The sequence below is a fragment of the Vipera berus genome (genome assembly GCF_964194415.1).
Source record: "Vipera berus genome assembly, chromosome: 5".
Classification (NCBI taxonomy): Eukaryota; Metazoa; Chordata; class Lepidosauria; order Squamata; family Viperidae; genus Vipera; species Vipera berus.
In genome coordinates this window covers 39278023-39295694 of record NC_138207.1, presented here as the reverse complement: position 1 = coordinate 39295694, position 17672 = coordinate 39278023, and the positions used below count along the sequence as shown (strand labels likewise).

General features: G+C 40.7%; 1 protein-coding gene across 4 annotated transcripts in view; it reads left to right on the top strand.

Moving 5' to 3' along the window:
- The first annotated feature begins 3692 nt into the window (after positions 1-3692).
- The window catches only part of SLCO2A1 (solute carrier organic anion transporter family member 2A1), a 73537-nt gene continuing 59557 nt past the window's right edge, over positions 3693-17672 (top strand). For 3 of the 4 annotated variants that reach the window (XM_081329079.1, XM_081329077.1, XM_081329076.1), the window contains exon 1: positions 3693-3922. In XM_081329079.1, the coding sequence (XP_081185205.1) occupies positions 3827-3922 (96 nt within the window). In that variant the 5' untranslated portion in view covers positions 3693-3826. The remainder of the gene's footprint in view (positions 3923-17672) is intronic. The other variant, XM_081329078.1, reaches the window with a different exon arrangement.

Below are 17672 nucleotides of genomic sequence, written 5' to 3'. Positions count from 1 at the left end.
CGGAGGCTTGCAGAACGGCGGATCGGCTTATACTCGAGTCAACAACTTTTCCCAGTTTTTGGGGGTGAAATTGGGGGTCTCGGCTTATACTCGAGTCGGCTTATACTCAAGTATATACGGTAATACCCAATGCATCTGTGTGCTACTTTTCATATAGGTCTGTGTATGTTTTCATTCAACTTACCCTGTCAAAACCAGCTTGAAAACACTGTAGAAACTCTCTTTAGCATTAGTGTTCCCATAACGTTGTTGAGGTTCAGCAGCTGAACTCTTAACCCCCAGTTCAGCAGCAGCACAAGATGAGGGGCAAGGAAAGTTCTGCAGGTTTAGCTGAAACCGTGAGCGCGGTTGCCTCGTCACTGCTGAAAATTCTTGCTTGCTTGTATCTCCCTGATGAAGAGAAGGTGACAGGCATCATTTCACCATCTTTCTCAAGAATAACTTCTCAGCCTTTTGTAAGATTGAAAGGATGGACTTTAAAAAAAAATGAAGCACGCAGAGCACTGCGTATGACATAACTATTTCCCAATCCTATCCAGGATAAGAAGGAATGGATTTGAATGGGAGACGGTTTCAATTGTTTTTCATTGCAAGGATGGGAGAGTCAAGGTGGGGAGGGGGGCACTGGAGAAAAAGGAACAGGGAAGCAATTATAGAGCAATCTAAAAGCAGTTAGTTCTCATTAACTTCTGCTGAGCTAGAACTAATTTTCCCTTGATTTCATTAGGAAAGTTTATTGCTCTGGATCCTATTCTGAATTTCCATGGGTGGTGTTCTATTTCAAGGAAGAAATAATAAGAGTTGCTGTTGTTATTTATTTATTAAACTTGCATGCTGACTGATTCTCGGTGACTGAGTTAAAGAAATTACAACAGAATCACTAAAACATAAAGACAGGGACATCATTTATGCAAATCACATTTCAGAATTGATGTTCACCAGTGAAATTTAATTTTTAAAATGACTGTGCTGTTTTCTAATAAATAATATAAGTTAAAAACTTAAAACAGGAGCATCCCTAGAGTATCACAAAAAAAATGCTGAAACCCAGTCTTTTTTTCATTTGCAAATCCCATCTTGACATTCCCTACAGAGCCCCTTAGACCAAACAAGCAAAAAAGCATGCTTGACTTCATTTGCTCCAGCCAATTTGATAGCCTGTAAGTCTATTTACATTAATATTTAAGGGTGCCAACAATTGTAAAATATTTTCAGCCTCATGTAGACTTTTTCTTGGTAAAGGATAACCTGGAGAACAGAATGTGCTTACTAAGACTATGGAAAGTGACTACACTGAATAGGAAGAAGCAAAATGGAAAGTGTGATAAAATGCTAGGAGGTGTATAGGGGTGTACGTAGCTTAAAGAACTTTTGTTTAACATAGTCCAGCTTCCTGGAAGTTGAAAATAGTATATTAAAAAGCTGGTTTTGGTTGTTGATTTGTAACTTTTGTACCAGAAATAAATCAGACCTTCCTATTATCTCATTCAGCTGAAATAAGGCCTAGGTCTACAGCAGACATGTCAAACTCGTGATGTCATGTGACATCATGCAACATATCTGAACTTTTTCCCCATTGCCGGCAATGGGGTGGGCGCGGTTTCCTCATGACACGTCTGGCCTGCGGGCCGACAGTTTGACACCCCTGGTCTAAGTGTAAGACTAGATCCCAGCCATGCTGAAGGAAAGTTGGATAATATTTAATTGATCTGCTATGTTTGTCAATGTCTACAACAGACATAACAAATTCGCGACATCACGTGACATCGCGCAACGTATTGGAGCTTTTTCTCCATTGACGGCAATGGGGTGGGCGCGGTTTCCTGATGATGCATCCGGCCTGCGGGCCAGCAGTTTAACATCCCTGCTCTACAACATTAAGATGTGTGGACTGCAACTCCCAGAATTCCTCTGTCTGCATGAGAAACACTGGTCTAGAATCAGATAAATTAATCTGCCCTGTAAATTCAGCAAGCTAGGTTCAAATTACATTATCTTAGAGAATGGGTGCCAAATTGTGGAAAGAATCCAGAAAGGGAAATATTTTGGGAAATATTGAAGGGGCAGAATATATTTCCCCAAGGAATTTTGATGGCGGAGGCCAACACCCCCACCCCAGGTCTTTCTGCCCCAAACAGGAACCAGGTCTGCAGAAATGCAGATGTGATAATCTTGTCAGAAAGACTGGAGCCAGGAAGCTTGGATTGGAAAAAATGATCCTTAGATCAACAATCCCTCACACCAAAAATCCAACAGTCATCAGCCACAGCCACAGGGAAACAGGATATAACCTTTGGGACATAATAGGATTAACCCACCACCATCAGAATACCAGAAAGGCACACTCAGACTCAGGTGAAAGTTCATGCCACAGGAACAACTCCAAACAAAAGCTCAAGAAGTTATAGAAGCCCACTACTCTGCTACGGTCAGTTTTCCAAGAGCCATCTTTCTGTTTGGCTCTCCTCTTCAATAAACTACAACCTTCTTTCTAAAGCAGTCTCCATTTTGATTATTCCCAGCTTGGACTGGACCCTGGTAAAGACTTTTCCTTCAACAATATTTTAGTAAAGCGCAACAGTTTTTATTAGCTGTTGTACTTTTAAGCGTTAAACACGTGTACAAATTTTACAAAACATCCCACAAAATAAGAGACACATTAAAAAAAGAAGGTAATTATAAACTAAGCAAAAAAGCAATGAAAAAGGCGTTTCAAAATATACATATCACGCGTCCATTAAACATTAAACAGCATTGAAAATTTTCTAAGTTTAAATGAAAGAATAAATAACACCCTTTTGTTGCAAAGGCCGTGAAATCTGTGCCAAAGGGAAATATTGCAAAACATTTCTACGATTTGTAAGAATACGCGGGTCGCCTTCCTCGGCAGGGACTGGGAACCTCCGGAAAGCTCGTGTGATTTAGACACTTCTCTCTTTTTTTTTTTTTTGTCTATCTATCTTATCGTTGGAGGCGTTTTGGTGCAAGAGCGAGGCGCCGGCCTTGCGTAAAAGCGCCTTCAATCCATGCTTTTGCGTACATCTATCTCCAAGCAGCGAGAGTGCCCCTGCCGGGCCATTTGCAAACAAAGCCCGCGGGCGCCCAACGGGTCACAGGTCGTAGACCAAAATCCTACCAGCGCAGTCAGGAATGTGCGCGGGCTACTCGGGCAGTAACGCGCGCTTCCAGCCCCCAGGCCGTGCGCTGTCTTATCTACGACTTTGTTCACAAGGAAACCTCAGTAAACTAAACGAGACGCATATTGAGATGCGTATGTCGGCGAAGCAGCCGGAAACCGTAAAGAAAGGTGTGGGCAGAGTGAGCCCGCTTCCCGGAGACTTGGAAGTGACGCCCTCCTCCAGCGGGGTCCCCGCAGTATCTCCTTTCGGAGGATTTGAAGTTGGGACTTGGGAGGGAAAGAATTTCACTGACGTTCCCAATAGGGTCCGTCCGATTTCCTACGCTCTGCAACTAAAGCAAAACAAAGCGGGAGGGTCGGCAGCGTCTAAGAAAAGTCTCCAAAAATGACCCGAACTGGAACCAGCACCTGCTTCTCTGGAGTAGCCGCCGAGAACCCGACCGTTTTTACGTAGCTGAGGAAAGAGGGAGGGGAAAGCCACGTATCTTCAGCACATCGGAGCGTAGGGCAGGCTTATAAAAACTGCAGCTCCCGCTCTTTCCATAGGGGCTGATGGCAAGGGAGAATAGAAGCGAGCGCGGGATCCGATTGCTGCTGCTGCTGCTGCGATTTCTTCGGCCGGCAAACGGAGGCGCAGCGCGGACTCCGGGCTAAGTGGTGCGGGCACTTCGGCAGCCTGAGCAGACAATGGGGCTTCAGTCCGAAAACGGCAAAGCCCCGGCAACCGATGATAAGCCTCCGCGGTTGAACACCTGTCAGGGCAAGGTCTTCTGTAACATTAAGGTAAGAAGGACCTTCGCTCGGAGAGAAAGAGGGGGAAGCGGTTGGGAAGGAGCCCTCCTCGCCGCTGGCTTCGTTCGCAGAGGAGGGGCGCCGTTTCCTCCTAAGGACCGAGCGGGGTCGAGATGCTCTGGCTGCTGTTCGCCCCTGTCAGCGCAGCCCTTCTTGCCTCTCGCCTGGCTCGTTTGGACTCATCCGAGCCCGCTTTAAAGGTCATTTAAAAAAAGGGCAAGTTTTCAATCGTGAAAATATTAATAGACAAAACCCACCATTATTTAATTCAGATTTCTAACCTATTAATGGGTTTAATGGGTATTAATGGGTGTCCATAGGGTCGCGATGGGTCGGACACGACTTCGCAGCTAACAACAATGGGTTTCTTGGAAGCTGTATACAGCCCTTGAACTGAGTGCAGTATATCAAGACTATGGTCCTCTCTGTGCACTTATTTCCTCATTGATTTGCCACATTTATAAGGCCCCCTGACTCTATAAAAACTGAATGACACCTAACGTTAAAAACAACAAATAACAATATAAACAGTGAGAAGACCGATGCATGTCTAGGGGGGAAAAAAGTTCAAACATACAAAATCTTACACTGTAGGCTTTTTAAACATCCAGGCTCAAGCCGTGGAAAAAAAAAGACTTGGAATTCTTTCAGGAGAGTGGCTTTGTGGGAGATGCTGTTCTAGAGGGCACGTTCTGTGAAAGAGGAATAAGATTCCTGATTTACTGGGAAGTAAATTGATAGGAAATGACTAAGACTATAAAGCTTTCATAACAAGTAAGATTTAGAACATCCTACGCAAATTAGATAGGAAGTTTATGAAATCAATAACAATGTATTACTCTGTGTGTATGTGGTATAATTATCATTTTGCAATGTACATATGCTGTATATTGCAAAAAACAAAATTCTTTAAAACCAAAATTCTTTACTTGCCCAAACCTATATGCTTTTGCTGTGATTCAGTTTAATTAAGCTGGAGTATTAGGTGACACGTCAAATTGGGGTTGCTCTCAGTGAAACATTTAGACAAATGCTTACCTCTTCGACTTATCTTCAGTACTAAGTACTACTCCAAATGTTGTCCTGTAAGTTGTCCTCCCTCATTTTCCTTTTTTCTAAGCACGGTCTTATTTTATGTTCATAATCTGCATCTTATATCCAAATGGTCTGATTTTCTGCCTACTAGTCACTGCCTGAAGGGAACAGTCAGCTTTTACTTATCCCAGGACTGATTACTTAGTTCTTCTTGCAGTCTTTTCTTATACGAACCACCTTTAGAAGGTGTTTAACTTCTTTCTATGAGTTTTACTTAATGCCAGGCTTTCATAACTGTATATTCTCACTAGAAAATAATTGCTTTAGCTTTTATTTTAATATTTGGGGACATCCTTCATGACGTTGCTTAAATCTGTCATTGACATCCTTTCCAGACTATCTCTTCTCTGGCAGGCTGTCCACCTTTATCTACTTCTGAGCTCACGAAAATAAAATTATCCACCAACTTTACTTTTTCTCGTCCACTGTACATCCACTAAGCATTAGTGCTTCCTAATAGTTTAACACAAAGTCAGGTATTGCTTTCCTCACTTTTGCTTTCACAATGAGCTCTTTAAGATGACCTCTTCTTCTGGCAAACAAACCTGGGGTTATCAACATAGCTTAAATTGCTTAAAAAATGGTTGGAAGTGATTTTTGTCTTGCTTTGCTACTCTGAACTCTTCTAAATTCTGTTCTTACAGTACTTTCTTATACATAAGGTCTTTCCAAAAATTATTACATTTTCTGACATCCTTTAGCTTATTCTGGTATAAATTATAAGCTTTGCTGTATTACTTTATAAACTAGAACAGACCATCTTATATTAGCTATCTGTTCTTGAATCACTCTGCTTTTTCTGAAACCTCCTTATTTACAATATTGGGGATTTCTCTGTCCCTATAGGGCTTCTTTCAGACACTTGTTTGCATGAGAAATTAGTATAGTAGTTCAATAATTTGCACTTTCTCTGCCATATATGTGAACACTCATCTTTTTCTGTCTCTAGGCCATATAATGTCTGTGTTGAAAGAAACAGTAGCCATTTATCATCTTACCTTGTAGCTTTAAACCATTTTAAAGTATACTTTAAATCATGCTTTCCTACCTGACTACTATTGTGCTTCACTTTGGGGAGAATATTTTCTTTCTGTCATCCTATAATACTGTCCATAAACAGTCCATAAACAGCTTGATTTCTTTGATCACATTTTTCTCTGGTGGTTTCTTCTGCAATTATTCTTGAGTATTCCTAACTAAAATTCATGTTTTCTGTGATTTCTCCAATATTCTTATCTTAAAAGTATTGGTCATTTTATTTTCTCCATTAGCTGACATTTTTATTTTTTTATTTTTTTGTGTTTTATAGCTTGATACCAAAAGATGATATTCAAAAGTATATTCAGTTAATATATACAGTTTTTCTTGCCCAAGGCAATTAGGATAACTTGTTCTGAAAGCACTGGAATCTTTTCATTTTGAGAATATTGTTTTTCCACTTTAGTTTTTTCATGTGTCTCGTTCTTCTCATAGATCCTCAGCTTTAGTTTCCTATAAATGAAGTGTGCTAAATATTTCACTTTCTGGATGAGACTGCAGTGAGATGTCAGGTGATCACAGAGAAGAGGGAATCAACCTATTCTTCAAAGTACCTGAGGGCAGGACTGAAAGTATGGAAAATTATCAAAGAGAGATCCAACCTACAATTAAGAAGAATTTTTCTGACAGCAAGAACAATCTGTGGGACGGTTTGCCTCTGGAAGTTGTGGGTGATCCATCACTGGAGGTTTTAAGAAAGGATTGGACAGCCAGTTGTCCACAAACGCTATAGGGTATTATGCTTGAGCAGGGGGTTGGACTAGAAGACCTCCAAAGGCCTTTTCAATTCTGCTATTCCATACTCAGTATTATATTTTGATTGTATGTCCTCTAGATCAGGGGTCCCCAACCCCTGGTCCGTGGACCAGTACTGGGCTGCGGCATGCCAGCAACCGGTCCACACCAACAAGGAAAGCCCCATCCACAGGATGCAGGCAGCACACAAAATCACACCCCCTCCAGTTCGTGGAAAAACCTCTCTCTACACAACCAATACTTGGTGCCCAAAAATGTTGGGGACCCCTGCTCTAGATCTCATTTTATTGGCATACTTACTGTTTTAGCTTTCTACGTTTAACTGATATATTCATTACGGTCTATTCCACAATCTGTCCCTAGTAATATCCTGGATGACGAGTGCATTTCTCTATCTTTTGTTTTCTTTTATGTAATCTACTTGATTCTGATACGGTATATATTCAGTAATACCCATGAATAGAATTATTGACACTCTTGAAGGTGTTGCCAATAGGATTATCTTCTATTTACGTATTTGTACATTTTTGGATTTACTCAGTCCAATTATTTCAGGTTCTCCCATTTCACCCATTTGCCTTAAAATCACCAGTTAGTAATATCAGTGCCTTTTCTTTATAATGTGTCTAGAAACTCTTGCAATTAGCCGCATAATTCCTCAAAATTTCCTTCTATCGGGTGTATCATAAAGCTGGTTGGTCATTCATTCATATCCCACCTTTATTATTTTTTATAATAACTCGTGGTGGTTATTGGGTTATGAACCAAGTATCTTGTTTGATTGTTGCCACTTTGTTCTGTCATACGGTTTCATGGCTGAATCATTTAATCATGTAAGTTAGAGCAACAAATTCTGATCTACTTATTTTTACCTATCCCTTCTTTATTTAACAACATACGTTTTTCTTGCTCATGCTTCTTAAATTTCTTGCTTTGATTTTAAGTTTCCTTGTAAAACTACTAGCATGATCTGTGAGCAGATTTTCTTATAGCTGTGTATGTCAGCATTTCTAGATCTATTTTTGGAAGTTCAGAGTTTTTTTTCCTAATAATAGACGAGTTCTTCTGTCCTAGGGTCTCATCACCTGACATCTCAACCCAGCCACATCGAAAAGGTTTTATTGGCAGAAACACAGAAGTGTCTTCTTCCAGTTTGGAAGAAATTTTGGAATGCCTTAGGTTTGTTTCAATTATTAATGCAGAATCCCATTTACTGTCATCAGCACTGTGTATTAATTTTAATTTTGCCCCTCGTAGTTTAGCTCTAACAGGAAGGGTTTCCCTACAGAGAGCTCCTGCTTGTTTTTTTCTGATTAAGTCAGTATCAGTTTTTAGTAACCAATACTTCTTAAGAAACATCTATCCCGAACCTGGCCATTCAAGTCCTCCATGGATGCACTTATTGCTGTAAACCAGTCCATCTGTCTTGCTATTGATCATCCTTCATCTTCTCTTTCCTTCTAACTTTTTCAGCAGTACAGATTTTTCAAAATCTTTACATAATATATCCAAAATATGATAATTTTAAACTGGTTGTTTGTGCCTCGTAATGACAATTCTGAATTGATTAGTTCTATGCTCAGTTCTATGCAGCCGCGAGAGTTGTGTTGGGAGTTTCCCGACACTCCCATGTTACACCTCTGCTCCGCGAGCTGCATTGGCTTCCAGTTGTCTTCCGGGTGAGATTCAAGGTGTTGGTAATGACCTACAAAGCCCTACATGGCATGGGTCCAGAATACCTTGGGGAGCACCTGCGGCCGGCGTCAACTTCCCTCCGCCCAGTACGCTCCCACAGAGAGGGCCTCCTCAGGGTGCCACCGGTCAAAGAATGCCGACTGGTGGCCCCCAGGGGGAGGGCATTCTCTGTGGGCGCGCCGGATTTATGGAACCATCTTCCGGTCGAGCTCCGGATGGCGCCTGACCTCCGCTCCTTCCGGCGCGATCTCAAAACCTACCTTTTCGAACAAGCTGGCCTGGCCTGATGGGATGGGGTTGGGTTTTATTAATCTGTTTTAAACTATTTTTAATGTGTTTTAACTTATTCATGGGCATTTGTTTAATCGTTTTTCATTTTTGTATCTTGTTTTTTAATATGTATTGCCCTGTTCACTGCCCTGAGTCCTTCGGGAGAAGGGCGGTATACAAATAATAATAATATAATAATAATAATAATAATAATAATAATAATAATAATAATAATAATAATAATTATTATTATTATTATTATTATTATTATTATTATTATTATTATTATTATTATTATTTTCTTGGCTATCCGTGCTATAGTCATAAAAGTCTTTTCTAACACCAACATTCTAAAATATAAATAATTTTTCCATCCTGCTTCTTCAGTGACCAAGGGCCAGTTCTATAGAATATCCCAGGAAAATAATTTCCTGCACAATTCTGATATTTGCAGATATCGACAAATCCCAGCATCTGAATATATTTCCCAATATCTTAATTGCCGCTCTATTAAGTGGTATTCTGCATGTATTTTTGACTGCTGATTCATTTGTAATTGATTGTTAATCCTAAAAATCATACATTATATACCACTTCAGCATTTCATTGTCAGTGTTAAGGCTGGCTGTTGTACCTGTTTTCATTAATTTGTCCTTTTATGTAATCATAGTCCCATTTTTAATTGTGCTCATGACTTTCTTGACTAGAGTTTGCACATAATTTGCATTTTCATCTGTCAGAGTAGCATCATTAGTATGTGCAGACTATTAATCTTTCCTCCTCCAATTTACCCCCCCCCCCAAGTCCCGATATACTGCCTCATCATGGTGGAGAAGTGTCCCTGGGAGGTTTGAGCAACGAATGCTGGGAGTGTATCCCAGATATATATAGTCCCAGTAGGGTCACCCAAGGCAGTTGTCCAGTTAAAACAAGCAGGTGGTTATATTGGATAACAGTGACATAGGAAGATGCTGGAGGTGGATGCTAACTATTGTGACAATGGCAAATGCATTTCATACCGCATAGAAAAAGGCAATAGTAAACCCCTCTTGTATTATATCAAGAAAACACACAAATAGACATTGTTGTGGTAGGAAGGTTCCATAGCTTTAGTGACACCAAAAGAGTGGCATCTCCCTTGTTGTGGTACTAATAGTAATCCCCTGGGATTAATGTTATGAGATAATTAGTAACAACAAGAAAACATTTTTAGAGATGGCAACTACTTGTACATTAAATAGTTCTTTTTTATTTTTACCTACTAACTAGATTTTAATTGAATAACAAATTGCCAAGATGAATTATAGTTTTGTCTGTGGAACTTACGATTTCAGGATATTTGCCATCTGGATAACTTGTCCTCTGTTTTATTTACTGTATGTTAGCATTAATCAAATCAGAACATTTGAATTAATCACGTATGCTTTTCAGACAGTTACAGCTCTCCTCTATAAATAGTTGAAAGTTACTTGAAGAACTTAGCACCACGGCACCATTTCCAAATGCAGGCATCCTGCCCCTTGTGTGCAAATAATAGTGGCATTCAAAGAAAGCTGTACATGTTAGTGCTCTTGCTGATAGAAGAATGTATAAGTGATGAAAGATGTATTCTCTGCCATGTATAGCTCTACTTTATATATATAGTGTTTCAGCTGGTGGAGGCAGGGCAGCTGGGAGAAGCAAAAAAGAGACTAGGTCACTCTCCTGGTGATAAATAGCTGGTAAGTAGAGATAGAGTATAGGGACGTGGTGGCTCAGTGGGTTAGGACGCTGAGCTTGTCGATCAGAAGGTCGGCAGTTTGGCGGGTTAAATCCCGAGTGCGCGTAACAGAGTGAGCGCCTGTTACTCGTCCCAGCTTCTGCCAACCTAGCAGTTCGAAAGCACGTAAAAATGCAAGTAGAAAAATAGGAACCACTACGGTGGGAAGGTAACAGCGTTCCGTGCGCCTTTGGCGTCTAGTCATGCCGGCCACATGACCACAGAGACGTCCTCGGCCAAGCGCTGGCTCTTCGGCTTTGAAACGGAGATGAGCACCGGCCCCTAGATTTGGAAACGACTAGCACGCATGTGCGGGGTAACCTTTACCTTTACCTTTAGAGATAGAGTAATGGACAGGAAAAGAAAGAAAGGATGTCCATGTTCCAGACTACAGGCACATTAAATATTGTAATTCATATGAATGTAACTGTCTGTTAGTTTTTAGTCAGAGTCTACCTCCTTACCCCCTCCCAGCCCCTACAATTTTTCTTTAAAGGCACTTGAGCAAGCTGCCTTTTCTGAATTCTGGCAGGTGGTGCAACGTCAGGTCAGACCATATATTATATAACGATGAGTATTTGCAGTTGAAACATTTTGTGTTAAGTTTAATTTTCTGTATTTTTTAAAAAAACTTCCTTTTTTATTAAAGAGTTTTACAAAAACAAAATTTTACAATATATCCCCAAATCCCTCCCACCCCAAACCCGCCCACTTGCCCCCCCCCCACTTCCCAGAGCTAAATACAGGATTATAGTTAAATTATAAAATACCGATTTGGGGAATTCCTGGACACGCGATAGAGGGCGTATCTATGGGAGTGAGTATGGATATGGTTTCTTATAAGGAACTACTTAGATTGCGAGGGAATGATTGGCAACTTAAATCATTAGAGGAGTTAAGACAAGAAAACATAAGTTACTCTTGGTTTCAATATACCCAATTGAAAGCTAGGTGGAAGTCAGATCAAAAGGTTGGCATCACAATTACAAATCAAAATTTAGTAAAACAAATTAGAGATTTAAATTGTGCACATATAAAGAGGATATATAATGCTTTAATTGAATTGGATTCGGAAACGGAACTGGTTAAAGACTGCATGATAAAGTGGGCACAAAATATTCAGGAACCAATTTCGTTGGACACCTGGGAGATAATTTGGGTCAGAAATGTTAAATTTACTCAGGCTCAAAACTTAAGAGAAAATTTTTATAAAATGTTTTATAGATGGCATCTGGATCCCAAGAAGTTGTCCAACATGTATCCTAATTTACAGTCTAAATGTTGGAGATGTGGTAGTTTAGAAGCTACCTATTTTCACATGTGGTGGACTTGTAGAAATATAAAAGCTTTTTGGATCAAAATTTGGTGGGACATTCAAAAGATTTTTAAGAGAAAGATAAAGTTTTCTCCGCAATTGTTTTTATTGGGTATTGTTGTAGATTGTGATGTTAAAGAAACTAACTTGATGTTGAACATGATAACAGCAGCACGGTTACTGGAAGGACAATATTGGAAGAAGGATAGTTTGCCCACTATAGAAGAATGGGTGTTTAAAGTTTCGAATCTTGCAGAAATGTCTAAGATTTCTGCTTATTTGAAAGATCATTCACAGGAAAGATATATTTCAGTTTGGAGGAGATGGATAGATTATATTCAGAACAAATATGGGACTAAAACGTTCCATTTAGCTTATGAGTAGATTTTAGTGGGATATTGTTATTGGTACCGTATTTTCCGGCGTATAAGACGACCCGGCGTATAAGACGACCCCTGACTTTTGACAAGATTTTCAAGGTTTTTCGTCTTATATGCCGGAAAATACTTACATGCCAGTTGCCAAGTGTCCGACACAAGCCCGATTCAGATTCAGCCCCGTCTGATGCAAATGGTGCAAAGCCACGCGCTCTTCCAGGCCAGACTCTGCAAACAGCACGCCAGAAGCCGCACGGCCAAGCGTGATTTGGCTTTGAGAAAGCATTTGCAGACGGAGCAGCCGCCGCGTCTGGAGCCAAGCCCCGCCCAGGAGACGGTTGGCCAGGCGGGCCCGGAAGACGCGCTAGAGAGCCGGGCTTGGGGCGGCCATGCCGAGGCCGGCTGGCAAGAGCCGCTGCATGGTCTGCGGGCAAGAGGGGCACCAAGTACCGCTGTTCCGCACTCTGTGACCAGGCAAGCGATTCTTCCGGTCGGCGCGGGTCAGGCGGTGCCTCGGCAGGAGCAAAGGTGCTCCCTTCCTACTGTCTGTCGCGGCCTATGGGCGCGACATTCAGCGGGGCCCCTCTTCGCAGCACGCCGCACGGGCCTCACCCGTCTCCCCATGGACGCACCTCCCTCGCTACGGGAGCCACCCCCGCCATCCCTGCACGCCACAGACGCAGGCCCACCTCGACTCGTCGTGAGCCTGCCTTCCACGCGTCAGCTGCTTCTTCCGACCGTCCGACGCCGCGTCCGTCTCTCCAGCGATCGCCGGCCTGGCTCGGAGGCAGGGGAGGCTCACGAAGAAGAGGCTTCTCCCTCCCGTCCGAACCCCGGTGGCGATGGCGACAGCGGCGGCTCAGCTCCAAGCCATTCCGTCCACTCCCCCGATCCGATGATTGATTGACACACCGATGCCCGGAAGCTGGCCAGCGCGTGTGCGCGCGCAGGACAACTCTGCCGGGTCTCGCCCGGTGCCAGCGGGCTCCGCGGCATCCTTGACCAGGACCGGACCCATCCGGGCTGCAGTGCCTAGACGCGGTGTGGGCTGGGAAGTTTGGCGGCGACATGCTGGCTGGGAGGCGGCTTTGGAGCGCGTTGCCGGGGACTGCAGATCAGAGAGGTGAATAATATTTTCCGGCGTATAAGACGACCCGGCGTATAAGACGACCCCCCAACTTTTGAGACGATTTTTATGGGTTAAAAAGTCATCTTATACGCCGGAAAATACGGTACTTTGTTTGTAGTTATGTTAAAGGGGAGTTAAAGCACATTATGAATTTGGTTAATTGTATATTATGCATAATTTTTATTTAGAATATGATTATTGTAACTATAAAAAAAACTTCCTGAAAGAGAAAAGTTGAAATGTTCTACATAAATTGCTTCCAGAACTTTATAGCATGGAACACTGCATAGACATCAACCAGATTCGCTACAAGTGAGCACCAGAATACAGAAACAAAATCATGTGCATAATTTTTGGGAACCTACAGGTCAAATCTGAGGGACAGATTCCTGACCAAAGTCTGTATAGTTGATCAAGAGGGAATTTTTTGTTTCTTTGCTTATTGAATCAGTCAAAAACTGGGAAAGTCCTGAGAAAGGCAAAGCAAAAAGCAACCACAACCTTATAATTTCTGGAAAAAGTAACATAATCCACCACCAGGTGAGAGAGAAATAGCTCACTTAGGGCTTTTCTGTACTACCAAATTGGTACAGTCAGATACCACCCAAATTCTATCCTTGAGGTAACATACAAAATTCCAGCAAATCATTTGCTGTTCTGTCACTATTGCATAATTTCAAGTCATTATGGACTGGCATTGCTTGTGTGACAGTTGTTATAGGCAGGGTGAGTGGTTTTACCCTCTGGCTTTGCTGCTGTTCTTTCCTCAACAAGTCACCAGCCATTCAAGAAAATAGCCATCAATCAAGGTATGCTAGCAGGAATGGGGCAAAGCTAAGACTTTGCATGGACTGGTTTCTCCAAACTACCAAATAAACAGAACAAAATGTCTCTTCTTGAAAGATTTTGGATCAAAAGCAAACATCTTTTTTGTCCCTAGCATTTTCAGGATTGGAATTGACCCAATAATTGAAGTGTACAAAAGTTGGATTGCTATAAGGGACAGTGTCAGTAAAGCCTGACAAACTTTTCTTTGTCAGGAAAAAATGCCATTGCTCAATCTAACTCAATGTTTCTCTACTTCAGCAACTTTCAGATGCATGGACTGTTGACTGAGGAATCTTAACGTTGCTAAGATTGAGAAATACTGCTCTGTGTTACTTCTTTTACCAATAACACTGGTGCAGTGGTCTGCATGGGTATACTGTATATATTGTAGTCCTACAATGTCTCTTCTACAAAATGGTCAGTGGTGGGATTCAGATATGTGAACAACTGGTTCTCTGTGTGGATGCTGTTTCCGGAAGTCCATTCTGGGCCTGGGCAACAAAAAGTTAGGTACCAGTTCTGCCAACATGGTGCAAACTGGCTGAATCCCACCACTGTACATGGGTCTTCTCTACTCAAGAAAGTAGGTTCTTATGATCACTTATGTTTTTGTAGTGATGAGGAATTCAACTCAGTCTCAAAGTGCTTTCTTACATTTACTCTGCATTTATCAGATCAATGGAATTTTAACACTGTCATTTTTTCATTAAAAAAAACACCTGAGCTTTCCTTGTTTCTCAGCAAATTAGATTCTTTGCAAAAGTTTATTGTACCTGTGTGTAGTTTGGATATAGCACTATCTAGAGAAACTATGCAAGTGTTTTCATACATTGCAGCATATACCCACTTTTTTTAGACATGGCCTCATTAATTGCTTAGCATTTCTAATGTTTCTTGTGGTTTCTCTTGCTGAACTGAAGCCCTGATGATAGAATTGTTTTATTGTTTCTCATATTTATGTTTCAGAATGGCATAATTGCTCTCATTAGCTTGGATTGATTCCAAGACTTCCTTCCCACGTCATTTATTTGCTTGTACACCTGGTACAATAATCTTAATCCCATAGGAAGTGCATTTTACAAGGGCGTGGTATCTCAACTTGCATGTCAGCATGCCATGCAGATACCATTAGCTCTACATTGTTAGCTCAATATAAAAGACAGACCAGCATCAATAATTTAATGGTACTGAACACATTGGCTCTATGAAAAACTAAGAAAATGGCACTGCTGTCATAAGCCGATTTCTATTGTTACAATGCACAATATTACTGCTTTTAAAGGTACCCACAATCTGAGGTCTGTTAGCTCAAGATAAAGGAGTTCCTGTTTGTTTTGTAGCGGTGTTTATAAAACGCCTTTCTTAAGCTTCTCCAGCAATAACACCCATTGATTTAGCATAGAACCTTGCATGCAGAGTATGTTTTCCCCACTGCTCCCTGTTTAAACTTATGAATGAGCCTCACCATATAGTTGAATCATTTCCTCATGACTTGTAAAGTGTAACTGAGCTGTTTATAAAGAAATAAAAAAGCTAGGCTTCTTATATCACTCTGCTTTTCTATCTGCTATCTGAATTGTGGAATAATGGGTGTCACCAAGAGATGTGGGTTGGGGAATTGGCAGTTGAGACTGCTGAATGATTAATTAAGTCCTGATGGATGAAAAGTTCATATCAGGTTTGCCTTTCGGCACTTAGAAGAGGAGAGGCAAGCTAAATCAAATAACATGGCACACTCATTGCTTGCTGGATTACAGAGATGGGTGAATAGTAGGTTAAGCACCTTTAAAAGTTAAATAAATTATCTTGTTGGTTTTCACATAACAGTCTTTCAGATGTATTAACTCCCAGAATTCTATGCAGCATGAACAAAACCTTTACTATTGTGGAATCTGGGACTTCTCATTCCACTTTGGGGAATACTGAGTTAATTAGAGGAATGACATGTCCTCCATGCTTTGCATACATGGTTTTAGTAGAGAAAATGCTAAATATAGTAATGGAACAAAAACAGTGCTATTCTCGCACTATTTAAATATATTCAGATATAACCAGTCAGCAGCAGTGAACATGGAAACACTACTTCCTTGTTAATAGGAATCAGCAGAGAGACACATATTAAAAATGTAACAATTCTGAGCCAGAGAAAGGTGCCTGATAATTTATATGAATTGAAATCTGCTTTGTATTAATATACCGGTATTCTGCTTCTACTAGGCTTAGAAATAGTCAAGGAGCTCTTCTCAGCTTCTTGATTGTTACCAGATGTTTTCTTCCAGTTTCAAATGTATCTTTATAGTTGCTGGAACTAAAAAAATTGCTTTAAAAACACTCTTGTGGGTTAAAAGCATGGAACTGAAAAAGCTCCTGGAGTTACAAGTTTTGGAAAAATCCATCATTGGAGATGTTGTCTTAATCTGGTCTTTGCGACTGTTGAGAAATTGAAGGAGATGAAAGAATGTATATTGTTGAACTAAAAGAGATGGCTAAAATTGCATCTAACTCAATCCTTAGCAGAATTAGTCCTACACACAGCATCATAAATTCCTTGATGAATTATTGAATTAAGTATAAATTATTAATTTTAAAATGTATATTGTGAAATCCCAAGGCCATGTAAATACTGCTGGAATCCTAGAATTGGGGACCTGGATTTAAAAATCTCTTCCCTTTGGGAATTATTAAATGATTTGGGGTTGGTCATACTCTCTTAGGGCAATATGTCCCATGGCTTGATTGTGGAAGTTGGGTGGTAAAATATACCATGAGTGAACTCCATTGCAAGAAAACGTAAAGAGGCAATGTAAAAAAAAAACCTGTCAGAATGTTTCTTTACCCATCTGAAGAACTTTTGGTGCTGAAATGTCAGTTACAAAGGTAGCAAAAAGATTGAAAGCATTTAAAATAGGAAAATAAGGAAATGTAGAAAGTAATTCTTTACTTTATCTTCTTTAAGAGACATGTTCACTAACAATTTGGCAGGAATTTAGCAAAGAATAAAAAAATGCAATCTAGTACTCTCTCAAAGTTTTGCAAACCCAGGAAAAGGTAGTTGTGACAATAAAGTAGGTAAGGAAAAGGCAGCTGTTTAAGAACTATGGTGTCTGGTGATACTGAAAGATTAAATTTCAGTTTATACTAAACCATAAATTATACTTTCCAATACTTTGGGATATGTTTGGATTCACACAACACCTTAACAAACCACATAATGCTTTGTATGAACCATTAAATAAAAGCCAAAAAGTAGCTGGTTATCTCCAAGGTGCCCAAACTGGAAAGCCACAGGACAGCAAGATTGGGAGAGCCACCTGAGAGTCACAACTCTGAGTGAACCTATAATACCCATTACCAACATCACTTGGAGTCCTTAGGATTAGTTTGGTATTATACTTGTGATATTCTTGTCTTTGTCCTAAGAAAGTTTATTAAGAGAGTTGGACTTCATTGATGGAAAAGTGGAAACATTAAAGAAGTTA